Here is a 15,997-nt window from a genome sequence, read left to right on the forward strand (position 1 = left end):
AATAATGTATAATATACAATTTAAAGATATGTACTGTGTCATGGGGCTGGGGCAAATAGCAAATGTCCAAAGGTCACTGATCCGAATGCAAAGTCAGAGTCAGAGGTGGGGGCTTGGTGGCAAAGAGGCTGCCCCCGATCTGCTTTCTATTTTGAGCTGACCGTGGGTCGAAAAGAATTCGAACAAGAGGGACGATAATGTTACAACTGCAGAACTATGCTCTATACCTTGTGCTGGTATTTATTAATCCTATAGTGTTCAGCGCCCAACGAGGCATGGGGCGGTGTATTTACCTCGAGAATTTCTGCATTTTTAGGTCAGTGCAGATAAGACTTATGACAAGGTTTCTGGGCTGTCCTAGGGATGAATGTTTTGACAAACAGGAAATGGTCTCCCCTACAAAAATGCTAAGAAAATTCATCTTTTTAAATGTGTTACTGGACGATAATGCATTTCTCAATCAATCAATCCTATTTATTTACTGTGTGATGAGCACTGTACTGAGCACTTGAGAGAGTACAGTTGGTAGATCTGCTACCTGCCCACGAGGAGCTTACAGTCTCGAGGGAGAGACGGACATTAACACGTCCACTCTCCCTCCTGGGCCACGTATGCACTTGGATCTGTGACCTTTGGACATTTGATATTCACCCTACCTCCACCCCCACAACAAGTATGTACATATTTCTAAAATACATATTACAGATTATTTATATTAATGTCTGTCTTCCCATCTAGACTATAAACTCATTATGGGCTGGGAACACGTCCACCTATCCTGTTGTATCGTATTGTTAGTTGCCATTGTTTTTACGAGATGTTCTTCCCCTTAATTCTATTTATGGCCATTGTTCTCGTCTGTCCGTCTCCCCCGATTAGACTGTAAGCCCGTCAGACGGCAGGGACTGTCTCTATCTGTTGCCGACTTGTTCATTCCAAGCTCAATAAATACTACTGAATGAATGAATGAATGAATGAATACTCTCCCACATGCTCAAGATATAGTGCTCTGCAGATAGGAAGTGCTCCACAAATATAACTGATTAATATAAATGAATAAATATTATAAATGAATCAAATATGGGTATGTACAAAAGTCCCTGGGGCTGAAGGTCGGGTGATTAAGGGTGCAAATTCTCTGCAAAGGTGATGCAGAAGGGGGTGGGAGTTGAGGAATAAGGGCTTAGTTGGAAAAGGCCTCTTGGAGACGTGATGCTAATGAGGCATGGAGCCCACCAAGCCCCAGCCTCCAGCTCGGCCACTGTTCCCTCTGTTCCTGCTCCCCAGAGTAACGTGGGCCCCCGTGGAGCTCAGTTTCCTCTGCCCCCGTCCCGAACCAGGCCCCAGGAGCCCCGCAGCAGGAACAGAACCGAAGCCCAGTGCTCTCTTGGCCTCGCCGTCCATCTGGTCTCTTTCTCCCAAGCTGTGGGGACGGACGCCTGGGCCGCCACCTGCGGACAACCGGTAGCCAAGCGCCCCACGAGCCATCGTGTCGGACCGGCACCAGAGCCCTACGGTCTTGACCATGCTGGGAACCCTGGAGTCACGAAATATGGAAGCCCTTGTGCTGAGAGAGGTTTCTTGGGTTCGCTGGGATGGGAGCACCCCATCTCCCCCTTCCCCACCCTTGTCCTGGGCCTCCCCCGCCCCCCAGCTCACCCCGGCCACAGTCAAACAGAGGGTGTTTAGGGGGGTGGGTGGCTGTTTTCTCCTCAGACCCCTGTTGTGTTGTTTTGTTTTTGTCAGCCTGCGGTCGGGGAGGACGGAAATGCTCTCCGTGAAACCGGCCCGAACCGGTTAGGGCTCCGAGAGGGGGCTGGGTTGTTTGTGCGACGAAGCGAGGACAGTTAACCCACAGGCAGCTCTGGGCCCCGGGCCCGGCCGCAAGCTAATGGAAACCAGGAAGAGCGGGGGCCCGCCCGAGATAGACATCAGGCGTGCGAGGGGGGCTGTGGTCGTCCCCGTGCCTCATCAACACCCCTGCACCTCCAGCTGGAGCTTCAGCGCATGCAAGACGCATGGCCCGTCCAGGCCCGGAACCCACAGGCAGCCGTGGGGACCGAGCGCGCTGCCGTGAACCCTGAGAGCGACCAGGCCCGGGCCCCGGAAACCCATCCGGGCCTGTAGGCCTCAGCCGGTCAGTCAATTGTATTTACTGAGTGTTTACAGTGTGCAGAACACTGTACTAAGTGCTTGGAAGAGTACACTATAACAGTAGACACATTCCCTGCCCAAAACGAGCTTAGAGTTTAGAGGCCTCACTAGCTGTAATAATAACAATTATTATAATGGTACTTGTTAAGCACTTACTTTGTGCCAAACACAGTTCTAAGCGTTGGGGTCGATTCAAGTTAATCAGGTTGGACATAGCCCCTGTCCCACAGAGGGCTCATTTTACAGATGAGGTAACTGAGGCCCAGAGAAGTGAGTGACTTGTCCAAAGTCACCCAGCAGACAAGAGGCAGATCCGGGATTAGAACCCACAACCTCTGACTCCCAAGCCCGTGCTCTTTCCACTAAGCCATGCTGCTTCCCCAACTTGCCCAGGGTCACCCAGCAGACAAGTGGTAGAGCCGGGATTAGAACCCAGGTCCTTCTGACTCCCAGGCCTGTGCTCTATCCATTAAACTCTCCATGCTGTAGGGGAGTAACAGCATCATCTGAGCTTGGGACACACCAAAGAAATGGCTTTTGTCAACTTTCCCTACCCACAAGGAGCTTACACCTCAATGGGGGAGACAGCAAAGAGAAATGCCCAAGAAGTGGAATCCGAATCAATACAAATGTACTTTCCCAAGCGCTTAGCACAGTGCCCTGCACACAGTAAACTCGATAAATACGACTGAACGAGTGAATGTTCCACCATAATTGGCTGAGCCAGAAGACCTGGACCAGAACGGGCCATCCAGAAGGGAGAGGGGACGGCAGTGACTTTCCTCACTGAGGATGGTGAGCAGGGAGGGCTTCGGGGAATTCACAGTCAGGTTGGCCTCCTCTGCCTCCAATCCACTTGCCATTAGGTCTGAAACAGGAGCCAGGTTTCCCCTTTCTCTGCCGGTGCCCTGTTTTCCAATTTAGGACAAAGGAATTAAAGGTCCCCTCTGATGCAGAGAACAGGCTTTTAGGGAACTGTGGGAGAAGTCTTGGCCCAGGGTGAGAGAAGGCAAACCTGAACTGGGTTCAAGTGAGCACGTTTGTGAGTGCAACTCGGGGTTAGAACCTGGAAAAGAAAGGAAAAAGACACTTTTTCATAGAGGGAGAGAGAAACAACGTGGCCTAATGGATAGAGCACAGATCTGGAAGACAGAGGGAGCTGGGTTCTAATCCCGGCTCCACCACTTGTCTGCGTGTGACTTTAGGCAAGTCCCTTCACTTCGCTGTGCCTCAGTTACCTCATCTGTAAAATGGGTATTACGACTACGAGCCCCATGCAGGACATGAACTGTATCCAACCTGATTAGCTTGCATCTACCTAACACAACGCAGACATATAGTAAGGGCTTAAATATCTTAAAGAAATGGAAAAACTAACTTTGAGAGAGAAAGCATGATCTCTCTGACCCAGTTGAACAGGAAATTTACCTAATTATAGCCACATCAGATAACAAAATCGAGTGTGATTCATTCGATTATAAACTTGAAGGTAGCAACTGGGCCTTTTACTTCTCTTATGCTCCCAAGACCTAGTTCAAGTGCTTTGCACCCAGATGTCCAATAAATACTGAAGATAATAGGGCGTCAGCAGTTTGCATAGAGACAACTTAAGTTGACCAATGTTTTCTGAAAGAAAACATGGCTATTTTACACTCTTACAGAAGTGCAGGAGGACTGAGCGGCAGAATCTCCCCCCGAGGCATGAAGCAGCAGGGACGTTCCCTGAGGCTGACCGGATGCACGTTACATGGCTCCGTATCTAGAGCCGTTCTCCAGCGTTCAGCGCAGTGCCAAGCTCTCTGTGGGCGCTCAACAGGGGTTGGATATTGATGACCGGGGCTTAAATCTGTCTCCCTCTCTCCGCCCCTCCCACAGTGCCGGGCTCTGAGGGGAGATCTCTCCACTCTGCTCCCAGGAACGATAGTGGGATCTGAGGGGAAGAGAAGGGAAAGGATCGTTGATCGGTTACCACGCGCCTCAGGCTGAGATCTGACAGAAGATGCCAATGGGCGCTGTTCTCTTCAAGGAGACTGACTCAGCTGGGAAGACCAAGTGATGCATAGAGCCTGGAGACTTTCCTTTCAGCAACGGCTCTTCATTTTCCCAAGCAAGCAGGACTGGGTCTGCCCAGGGCCACCCGGAGGCAGGGTGGAAACAATCTCTGGACCCTGCCCAAGGACACGAAGGTTGACAGCGTCCGACGTACCAGCCAGCACAAAGGGTTATGCTCTTCAATCAATCGATGTTCTTTACTGAGCGTTTCCAATGTGCAGAGCACTGTACTAAGCGCTTAGGAGAGTACAGTGCACCAGAGTTAGCGGACATGTTCCCGGCCCATAACGAGCTTATGACTTTAGGTTGCAATCCAGCTCTGAGACGGTGGCGCTGGAGCAGACGGGGAGTTTTGTCATATGACCGTGTCCTGCCGGGCCTCTACGTGGCTGGGCAACCACGGGGCCACTGGCTGGGGCTCGAGGACTAGCAGCTCTGTGGTCTGGCTTAACTTACCTCTGCCTGACCGCCCGGGGAATTCCCCCTCAGGGTCCCCCAGGACTGAGGCATGGAGAGAGGTCAGCGAGGCTGGGGAAGTGGAGAGACCGGAAGGCCGCCTCATTGTCGGCCTCTTAGAGAAGCAGCGTGGCTCAGTGGAAAGACTCCCCGGGCTTGGGAGTCAGAGGTCACGGGTTCTAATCCCGGCTCCACCATTTGTCAGCTGTGTGACTTTGGGCAAGTCACTTCACTTCTCTGTGCCTCAGTTACCTCATCCGTAAAATGGGGATGAAGACTGTGAGACGCATGTGGGACAACTCGATCACCTTGTATCCCTCCCAGCGCTTAGAACAGTGCTTTGCACATAGTAAGTGCTAACAAATACCATCACTGTGGTTATTATTACTGTCCGTCAATCAGGCCCCAGGGCTAGTGTCTGAGTCCTGGAACGGGCTTGGAGGCGGGGGCTAGTGGCTATAAAACTGCTGGTCGACTTGCACAGTGATTTCACAAGTCTCATCGGGTCTGAGCTGTCAAGTTCGTCTTTCAAACGCTTGAGCCCCAGATAAGATTCTCTTTCAAAATTCTCTTCCAAAATGTGGTTGCCCCGTGCAGGCCTGGTGGACCTTTAGTGAACGACTGGAGCATTTGTTAAGTCAATCAATGGTATGTGAAGTGCTTACTATGTACCAGGGACTGTGCTAAATGCTGGGACAGCTATGACACAGTCAGTTTCGACACAGTCCCTTGTCCCACACAGCCTAAGCGGAAGGGAGAACAGGTATTCCATCCCCGTATTGCAGAAGAGGAAACTGGGGCACAGAGAAGTCAAGTGATTAGCCAAAGGTCCCACAGCAGAGAAATGGGAAAGCAGAGAAGTCATCTGACTCCCAGGCCTGTGCTCTTTCCACTAGGCCACGCTGCTTCTCATCACTGTGTGGAGAATGCAAAACAGGACACAGTGAACTCAATCCCACCTTGATATGTTGTCGTTTATTCACTTTTTACAACTGTACAAAGAGCAAGTCGGAATAAAAAACACAAATGGGGGAAATGAGGGGAGTTAAAAAAAAGAAAATCAAACGTACATGAGTCATGAATAAAAACGATTTCATTTAGTCAACCCCAGGACGTGTTACACGCACCTGCATGGTACAGAAGAAGTGTTACTTCGCTATATTACTGGGCCTATTAAGCAGGAGGACAGCACGAGACTTTCCAGTCATCAGACGATCGGTTTCAGCCTCGCTGAATATAGAATGGACCATGACATTATCTCACCAGCCACAGCCAGGCTAATATACATACGTGGACGTGGTAAAGAATCCGTGAGGTAATACAATAAATAAGTTCTCGATGAGCAGCTCCGCCAGTTTACCCTCAAACGGTGCCGTTTCACTTCTCCCTTATTCCACTCCTTCCCATCCGGTCTCCGGTGTGGGTTTCTGCTCTGCGAGAGAAACCCGAAGAGAGGATGAAGGGAGGCTCAAGGGTCAGACGGAAACGAAAGGCACACAAGGCTCTGAATCAAAGTTCCCGCCGTGACCCTTCTCTGCCCGTAGCCGAAAATGCCCGTTCCCTCATCGCAGCAGCCACGGACGGATGTGTGGGGTTGGTCAGGGGCTTTAAGGCTTTATCGACTTCCCTTGGCTGAATGAGGAGTTCGGTTTTACCAAGAATCGCTGTGACTAATCAAACCCTCCTCCCCGCTAATGTCGCCGGAAAGCCTCGTTCATTAGGCGACAAGACTTTGAAACACTGTCTCTTTGTGATTCTGGAGACTAGAAGAATGTTGTTAATAGAAGGCGCGTGGCCTAATGGAAAGAGGCCGGGCCCGGGAGGACGTGGGGTCTTAATCCAGCACTGCCACTTGCCTGCTGTGTGAACTAGGATGAGTCACTTCACTCCTCTGTGCCTCAGTTTCCTCATCTGAAAAATGGAGATTCAACATCTGACTAGACTGCGAGCCCCACGTGGGCCAGGGACTGCGTCCGACCTGATTAACTTGTACCGACTAAAAGCCGGGGTAGACACAAGCTACCTATATCTACTCCAGCGCTTAATACTCAAAATACCATAAATTTATTATCCATATTTTTGGAATAGAATGAAGAATATCATAGAGAAACATAACATCTTTCCATATAGAATGCTAAAGCATACAGCAACAGTAGCTTACTTTTCCGTTTTTTGGTGCTTTTCCCCTTATCAGTCCTTGGACTGTGACGATTAGCCGGTATCTACTAAGCTCTGGGGTAGATGCAAATTAATCAGGTTGGACACAGTCCATGTCCCACATGAGGCTCACAGTCTTAACGCCTGTTTTACAGATGAGGTAACTGAGGCACAGAGAAGTTAAGTAACTTACCCAAGGTCACGCAGCAGACAAGTGGCAGAGCTGGGATTAGAACCCAAGTCCTTCTGACTCCCAAAGTCTACCCATTAGGCCACTCAACTTCCCTTCTACTTCACTAGGCCATTCTGCTTCATTATTGTAAATGTGTCTGTCTTTTCAATTAGACTGTAAATTCCATGAAGACACAGAGATCTCTTTACCATGACTGCCTTTTCCCAAACTGAGCTTAGCCCAGTTCTCTTTACACAGGAGGTGCCCAATAAATACTACTGATGGATGGATTCCTGCTTAAAAGTCCTCCTACTTCAACTGTGAGCCGCACGTGGGACAGGGTCTGGGTGCAATCTGATAATCTGGCTTGGCACATAGCAAGCACTCAGTGCCATAACTAATAATTATAATAATAATAGTAGTACTCATTAAGTGCTTACTTTATGCCAATTGCTGGGGTAGATACAAAATAATCAGGTCTCATATGGGAGCCACAGTCTAAATAGGAGGGGGAACGGGTATTGAATCCCCACTTTTTTAAATGGTATTTGTTAAGCGCTTACTACATGTCAGACTGTGTTCCAAGTGCTGGGATAGTTACAAGTTAATTAGGTCAAACAGTTCCTGTCCCACACGGGGCTCACAGTCTAAGTAGCAGGAAGAACGGGTATTGAATCCCCATTTTCCTACAGCCATGCTCTTTCTCCTAGGCCTTGTAGCTTCTCATTTTGCAACCCCACTTTGCAGATGAGGAAACTGAGGCATAGAGAAGTGATGTGACTTGCCCAAAGTCACAGAGCAGACAAGTGGCAAAGCCAGGATTAGAACCCAGGTCTTCTGACTCGCATGCCATGCTGCTTCTCCCGAGTTGATAGAATAATTATTATATTGTAATATAAAATAATAATTTTTATTGTATCTAGCAACTCAGGATGGCAAGACATCCTGCTAACCACTCTAGGGCTTCCCCTTTCAGTTTCAACACTTACTTTTATTAGTTAAGAGCACGCACGATTCACAGAATGTCACAGGACTGGCTTTTCACTATCCTGCTTTTCTTCAGATTCTTCATCGGATCCTACAATACAAACAAAATCAGGGAGCAGATGATAAATGTTTGGCCTAAATATATCGACTGCCACTAAAGAAAAATAACTTTTCATAGTGATACTTAGATACAAGCAAAAACATTTACCAATCAGTCGCAATTATTGAGCACTTACTGTGTGCACAGCACTGTAACTTACTTGGGAGCTTACTTGTACTCACTTGAGAGAATACAATGTAACAATATAACAGACACATTCCCTGCCTACAACGAGCTTCCAGTCTAGAGGACTAGACAGACATTAATATGAATAAATTAGCGATATTATCGAGGATCCTTTGCATTAAAAAGTAATACCACTGGCGGTGAGAGTTCACCTGTACTGAAAATGCAATGATTACCACATGCGCATGAGACGGTTTTGTTTTCGAGGGGTGAGTCTTATTTTTCCCTGGATTCTCTTCCGCCCAGACTGGGGAGAACCATATCCCCCCAGGGAGGTTAAGACAAAAGTCGCTTCAGAATCCGTCTCTTCTAAATAGCTCATCTCCTCTAGAGGAGGGCTGTTCCCCAAATCAGTCTGTCATTCCACAAGAATTCCTCGAGTGTTCTCAGCGTTCACAGCTTCCGCTGTAGAAGGTGGCTGGGTAGGTGTGAGGGAAGAGAACCGCACCCTCAAAGAGTTTATTAAAAGGGAAGTTGAGGCAGACAAATAGGTAATCATCACCAACGCACACAGGGCTAGTTGCAAGAATAATCAGAGAGGGAGCAGAGGGGGTCAGGGCCAGTGAGGGGAGTGAGATTTCCCCGGGGTGCCATATTGGGACATGGTCTGGGAACCCGAGAGGACTTTAAGGGTTAGAATTGAACCGTGCACTGCTGTACATCTCTGTAATTTATTTATATTAATGTCTGTCTCCCCCACTAGACTGCAAGCTCGCTGTGGGCAGGGAATATATCTGTTATACTGTACTCTCCGAAGCGTTCAGGACAGCGCTTATTAAATACGATTGACGGACTGACTTCCTCCTTCCCCTCGCCAAACACCGGCACTGAGACCACTGCGTTTCCAGCACCCGCCCAGAGCTGGGGCCGGAGGCGGCCGAGAGGCTGGAGGCGGCCGAGAGGCCGCAGGGAGCCCAGAGGGCAGGGCGATGGTCCCCTCAGAGGCTGAGGGCAGTGCCACCCCGCTGGGCTCCTTCGGCTCAGGCCCGGCCACTCGAAGATTGGTTTTCCCTACCGGAATCCCCAAATGGACTTTGGCCAAGCAATGGCGGATGAGTAATGGCTGAGAACCATGCCGGGGATCCGATCTCACACTCCAACCCCAGCTGCTGCCATGAATTTCACATGAAACTTTGCGGTCTGTTCAAAGGACTGCAACCTACGGGATGAAGTCGTGATGTTTTGTTTTGTGTTTTCCAACAAATGACTCCCATGGTGTGGCTTAACTGCCCTCAGACGAATTTTGAGGCCCCAAATCCAAATTTCCTGTTTCCTACCTCATAATGCACCTGCTGCTACCGCAGATGTTATTCACCAACATAAACTGATTTTATTTTCGAGAAAGGCCTGGGGGAGGGGGACAGTTCAGAGTTGAGCCTCTCAACTGTGGTGATCCGATCCCTCCTGCAGTTTAAGCACAATCAAATGTTCCTGATTTGGGTTTTCAAAAATGTTCCTGGAGTCAGTGTTTGAGTGTATTTAGCTCTCCATTCACCGGATTTCTCTTAAGCTAACGGCTTATAAGATCAATTAAGATTTTTATCGGCAGAAGTTGTTCTTCTACTGGTTTCTCTTTATAGGTTAGACTTCAGTTCCCATCTTCGATCTCCCCCACTGCCCTGAGAAATGCAGAATATTAAGAAGCAGGGACCGGGTCCATAGTAGCTCAGGGGTAGCGGCTTCATGGAAAGAGCAAGGGCCTGGGAGTCAGAGAACCTGGGTTCCAACCCCAGTTCCATCACTCACCTGCTCTGGGACCTTAAGCAAGTCACTTTCTTGTGACTCAGTGTCCCCATCTGTAAAAGGGGAATAATACCCGTTCTCCCTCTCCCCTAGGCTTTGAGCTCTGTGTCTCGATTATCTCTTATCTAACCCTGGGGCTTAGTATAATGTCTGGCACATGGCACCTGCTTAATAAATACCGCGATTATTATGGTTATGTCGATGGATGATGATATAGAGGTCAAGAGAGTTGTGGTGAATCAGGGAAACCGGGACATCCAGGCCCCAGGAGTTCCGTAAGGCTAAGGGGTCAGGAAGAGGTAGGCAAATGGAGATGGAGAAAGAAGAATAATCAAAGGGGAAGAGAATACAGAGGGACAGGAGTATGGGGAGAAAAGAGGGAGAGATTTAGGATGAGCAAAGGAGAGGGATGGGCAAGGAAAAGCTGGACTGGGAGATGGAGAGAGGAGAAGGAAGGGACAGACGAGGAAAAGGACAACCAGCGAGGAAATGAAAGAAGTATCAGAGTAAGCAGGGAGATGGGAGAGAGACAGTGAGGGCAACAATTTATCACTGCCCAATTTTTATGCTTTCTGGTTTTATATTTCAATCTTTCCTTATGTTCCCACTGCCAACACATTGTCCTCCAAACCCACCTTATTCTTGGACTATTAGCTCCTATGGGGCCAGGGACCTTGTTTAATTCTACATTTTTCCCATTTGAGAAAAAATTCTATATTTTTTCCAGTGTGTGTGGTCAATAAATACCGCTGAATGGAGAAGACACAGGAGAGCTATTTGCTATTGTTTTAATGAGATGCTCTTCCCCTCGATTCTATTTATTGCCATTGTTCTTGTCCGTCCGTCTCCCCCGATTAGACCGTAAGCCCGTCAAAGGGCAGGGACTGTCTCTATCTGTTACCGATTTGGACATTCCAAGCGCTTAGTACAGTGCTCTGCACATAGTAAGCGCTCAATAAATACTATTGAATGAATGAATGAATGAAATGAGAATTGGTCTCATTTGGGGGGCGTGGAAGTGATAAAGCCTAGAGAAACAAAAGAGTTCCAGCTGGAGACAGAAATACCAAAATTCTGGGACTGTCATCGACTCTTGCTATTTCTTAAGTTCGAGAGCCCCCAAGTGGAATTTTGCTGACACTAGATTTTCTCCTCAGTCTTGAACAGACACTACTCGGAACCACAAGGTGGCATAAGGAGAAGCAGCACGGCACGGTGGCTAGAGCACGGGGCCTGGGAGTCAGGGGGTCGTGGGTTCTAATTCCGGCTCCGCCACTTGTCCGCCGTGTGACCTTGGCCAACTCACTTCACTTCTCCTGGCCTCAGTTCCCTCATCTGTAAAACGGGGATTGAGACCGTGAGCCCCACATGGGACGCGGACTGCGTCCAACCCGCCTTGCTTGTATCCACCGCGGCACTCTCAGTATGGCAGCGTGGCTCAGTGGAAAGAGCACGGGCCTAAGAGTCAGAGGTCATGGGTTCTAATCCCAGCTCAGCCACCTGTCAGCTGTGTGACTTTGGGCAAGTCACAACTTCTCTGTGCCTCAGTTCCCTCATCTGTAAAATGGGGATTAAAACTGTGAGCCTCATATGGGACAACCTGATTACCCTGTATCTACCCCAGCACTTAGTGCTTGGCACATAGTAAGCGCTAACAAATACCAACATTATTATTATATTGAGCAAAGTATGACTGCAATCAATAATAATAGTGGTACTTATTAAGCACTTATAATGTGCCAGCCACTGTACTAAGTGCTGGGGTAGACACAAGCTGATCAGGTTGGACACAGTCCCTGAACCACATGGGGCTCACAGCCTTAATCCCCATTTTACGGATAAGGGAACTGTGGCACAGAGAAGTAAAGTGATTTGCCCAAGGTCACCCAGCAGACAAGTGGCGAAGCCGGGGTTAGAGCCCATGACCTTCTGGCTCCCAGGCCCCTGCTCTATCCACTAGGCCACGCTGCTTCTCAACCCACCGAACCATACAGAAAAAGACTGAAAAAAGAGGTAAAAAATCCCTATTTTCCATTAGGCCTCCTAGATTTAATGTGAGCTTCCTTTTTACCTGGGCAGCTCAATGGGAGAGGCAACCATCACTTCTCAACAGGAAGTTTAAATAAGATTAAAATCTCCTTCACTAGATTGTAAATTACTCCCACTAGGTTGAAATTCCTCCTCTAGAATGTAAGGGCCCCAGGTAGATTTTAAGTTCCTCACAAAATTGTAAGCCCCCTCACTAGATTGAAAACTCCCCGAGTAGATTGTAAACTCCCCCGTGAAACTGTAGGCTCCTCCCCTTCACTGAAAGCTCCCTCACTAGAATATAAAATCTCCCACTACCCTGTAAGCTCCTCCACTGGAATAGACACCCTCTCACTAGATTTGTAAGTTCTTTGAGAGCAAGGATCATGACTACCAACTCTCTAGTACTGAACTCTCCCAAGCATTTAGTACAATGCTTTACACCCAATAAATACAACTGGTTGGCAGATTGACTGATTATAGTCAAACATTTCCGATTCCTTGCAGAGTTCCCAAAGAAGAACAAGTGGGATGATGCAAACAAGGCTCCTCCCTCACCGAGGAATCCTCGGCATTACCCTACTGTGTCCCGTCTGGTCGTTCACTGCCATTTTTGCTGCATCACCCTGCATTTGGGTCTGCATAATGCACATTTGGTATTTTGGTTCAAACGCTGTTGGGAAATTAGGACATGATATCCTGACAACCCAAGCCTGTTGGGATACACCAGGCTGCAGTGCTGGGCCTATCTGGATATATCAGGCCGAAGTGGTGTAACAAACAGCCTACACACGTGTGCAAAGCATCAGTCACAAGGCGACTACTCCAGTGTGAGTTTCTCTCAAGGTGAGGCTCTGCCAGGCCACAACCCCTGGGTCTGTTCTGGAAGTCCTCCCTCGGGAAGCGGGCGTTAAGACACGGCCAAAAGGCAGCAGGGGCGGGCAGGAAATTGGAGTCTTACCTGCTTCAGATTCAGGAGGGGAATAAAACTGTCCATCGGAGAGCACTCCGGGCTGGATAAGAACTGCCCGCTCTGAAGCGTCCTGCACTATCAAGAGCCCTGGAAGAGAAGGTCACAGACACCAGTAAATGTGTGGTCATCGGACGTTCCTTGGAAGAAAGGGGTGGTAAAGAGGGGTGCAGATATGTAATGGGGCTGAACGTACTCACGCAAGCTTAAGAGGCAATGGGTTTGGGTTTTGAAAGATTTGGGACTTTCTTCCCTTCAAAACAAGAGCTCACCAAACATTCCCTCTCACATACTTGACTAATTCATAGTAACTGATTAAGTTCTCCTTAATTCAAGAATGCAAGCTCCTCCTGCCATTTGGTGGGATGGCTTATAGGGTCCTGAGATCTGTAATTATTATTGATACTTGTTAACAGTTTACCATGTGACAAAACCCTAAACACTGGGGAAAATTCATGCTAATCACATCAGACACAGGCCCTGTCCCACAGTGGGTTCTCAGTCTAATTTTAAGGAGAAAAGGGATTTTTTTAAATGGCATTTGTTAAGCACTTACTAGGTGCCAGGCACTGTACTAAGCACTGGGGTAGATACAAGCTAATCTGGCTGAACACAGTATTTGCCACACGGAGCTCACAGCCTTAATCCCCATTTTACCGATGAGAAAACTGAGGCCCAGAAGAGTGAAGTGACTTGCCCAAGGTCACACAGCAGACAAGTGGCAGAGCTGGGATTAGAGCCCAGGTCCTTCTGACTCCCGGTTCCAGGTTCTATCCACTAGGCCAAGTGACTTGCCCAAAGTCACACAACAGGCAACTCGGAGAGCTGCGCTTAGATCCCGGGTCCTCGGACTCCCAGGCCCGTATTTTTTTCTCCTAAACTACACTGCTCCACAGTGGATCCCCAGTAAGCAGCCGAAATGTAAATGAACCAAGCACAGGGGCCTTAGAGGAACTCAAATATTAGTCAGGTTTCCCTAACGGAGCCTCACAAAAGGCTCAGAAACTCCTGAGAGCTCATCGGAACTCTCTGAGAGTTGTGTTGCCCAAGTCTCCTTATTGAATTGAAGCTGAAACCCAAAGGAAACTACTGTTGAAAAGTCCCGTAAAAATCAAACAATCATCGTGGACACTCCACATTACTATTCCAAAGTGTTTTCTGGAGAGCTGACTGGAATCAAGAAATGCAAGAGTGCATCCAATAAAAGGTTGAGAAGGGGCAGGGAGGGAAGGGGGAAAGAGCCCGGGGGAGGAATGGTCTAGCAGGAATAACACTGAACCCAAAAAAGGGGCTCTGGATTACACCCCGACACCTGAATCTGGGAAAGTCAGTGACAAGGCCTCCATTTTCTTAACGGCAAATGTGGAAAAAACCACCTGCCCTCCCTACTTAATAAGTAGGGTGGTCCAGTGGAAAGAGCACAGGGCTGGGAGCCAGAGGACCTGGGTTCTAATCGCGGCTCTGCCACTTGTCTGCTGTGAGATCTTGGGCAAGTCATTTCACTTGGCTTTAGTTACCTCATCCAGAAAATGGGGATTAAATCCTCCTCCCTCCAATTTGGACTGTGAGCCAAATGTAAGATAGGGACTGGGTCCAACCTGATTATCTTGTATCTATTCCAGCATTTAGTATGGTGCCTGGCACATAGTAAGCACTTAACATGCACCATTAAAAAAAGACTGATATGAGGATAAAATGAGTTACTGACTGATAAGGGCTTGGAGCTATCAATCAATCAGTGGTATTTATTTAGAGCTTACTAAGTGCAGAACACTATACTAAGTGCTCAGAAGGCTACAGCATAACCGTATTAGTGGATATGGTCCCTGCCCATAACAAGCTTACAGCCTACTAGGAGAGACAGACATTAATATGAATTTGAGGATATGTCATTCATAATTTAAAGATATGTATTTAGGTTTCTGAGTAAGAAGCCACAGAAAACCAAGACAATCCTGTATATTTTTTGAATTACGAAGTACTGAGAAACCCCAACTGTTTGAATTCTGGAACTTAGACACTGGAAGCCCATTTCCCTCAGGGACTGAAGTTACTCCCTGAACAAACGCTGAGCACTGAGAGAAGCACTGGCTCATTCAGGTCATTAGAGGGCCAGGTCCCGCACCTATGAAGCAGACATTGCTGCAAAACCCTGTACGGTCATTCGTTCGATCGTATTTACTGAGCACTTACTGTGTGCAGAGCACTGTACTAAGCGCTTGGAAGAGTACAACAATAAACAGACACATTCCCTGTCCACAATGAGCTTACAGTCTGGGGCGGGAGGTGGTGGGGAGAGAGAGAGACAGACAATATAAAAACTATAGAGGTTTACAGAAGTGCTGTCAAGGAGATGCAGAAGGGAGTGGGAGAAGAGGAAAGGGGGGGCTTAATCAAGGGAAGGCCTCTTGGAGGAGGGGAGAGCAATCGTCAGATTTGAGGAGAGAGGTCAGAGGTAGGATGTGGGCGAGGGGTCAGCGGCGAGACAGATAAGATCGAGGCACAGTGAGAAGGTTAATATTAGAGGAGTGAAGTGTAAGGGCTGGATTGTAGTAGAGAAGTAATGGTGGTATTTGTTAAGCGCTTACTACAGGCAAAGCACTGTTCTAAGCGCTGGGGGTGATCAGGTTGTCCCACGTGGGGCTCCCAGTTTTAATCCCCATTTTACAGATGAGGGAACTGAGGCACAGAGAAGTTAAGTCACTTACCCAAAGTCACCCAGATGGCAAGCGGTGGAGCCGGGATTAGAACCCACGACCTCTGACTCCCAAGCCCGGGCTCTTTGGTGAGGTTCCTACTGGCCTAGTGGCAAGAGTCCAGGCTTGGGACTCAGAGGACATGGGTTCTAATCCCAGCTCCGCTGTCTGCTGTGTGACCTTGGGAAGTCACTTAACCTTTCTGTGCCTCAGTTACTTTATCTGTAAAATGGGCATTAAGACGGTGAGCCCCACGTGGGACAACTGGATTACCTTGTATCTACCCCAGCGCTTAG

General features: G+C 48.4%; 1 protein-coding gene across 1 annotated transcript in view; it reads right to left on the reverse strand.

The window, feature by feature from the left end:
- Positions 1-5,617: 5,617 nt before the first annotated feature.
- STARD3NL (STARD3 N-terminal like) overlaps positions 5,618-15,997 on the reverse strand; it is a 44,261-nt gene continuing 33,881 nt past the window's right edge. Inside the window, exons 7-9 of the mRNA XM_007666134.4 lie at positions 12,997-13,095; positions 7,981-8,069; positions 5,618-6,094 (exon numbers count right to left, since the gene is read on the reverse strand). Of these exons, the coding sequence (XP_007664324.1) occupies positions 8,017-8,069; positions 12,997-13,095 (152 nt within the window). The 3' untranslated portion in view covers positions 5,618-6,094; positions 7,981-8,016. The remainder of the gene's footprint in view (positions 6,095-7,980; positions 8,070-12,996; positions 13,096-15,997) is intronic.

The sequence above is a fragment of the Ornithorhynchus anatinus genome, chromosome 8 (genome assembly GCF_004115215.2).
Source record: "Ornithorhynchus anatinus isolate Pmale09 chromosome 8, mOrnAna1.pri.v4, whole genome shotgun sequence".
In the NCBI taxonomy this organism is placed as follows: Eukaryota; Metazoa; Chordata; class Mammalia; order Monotremata; family Ornithorhynchidae; genus Ornithorhynchus; species Ornithorhynchus anatinus.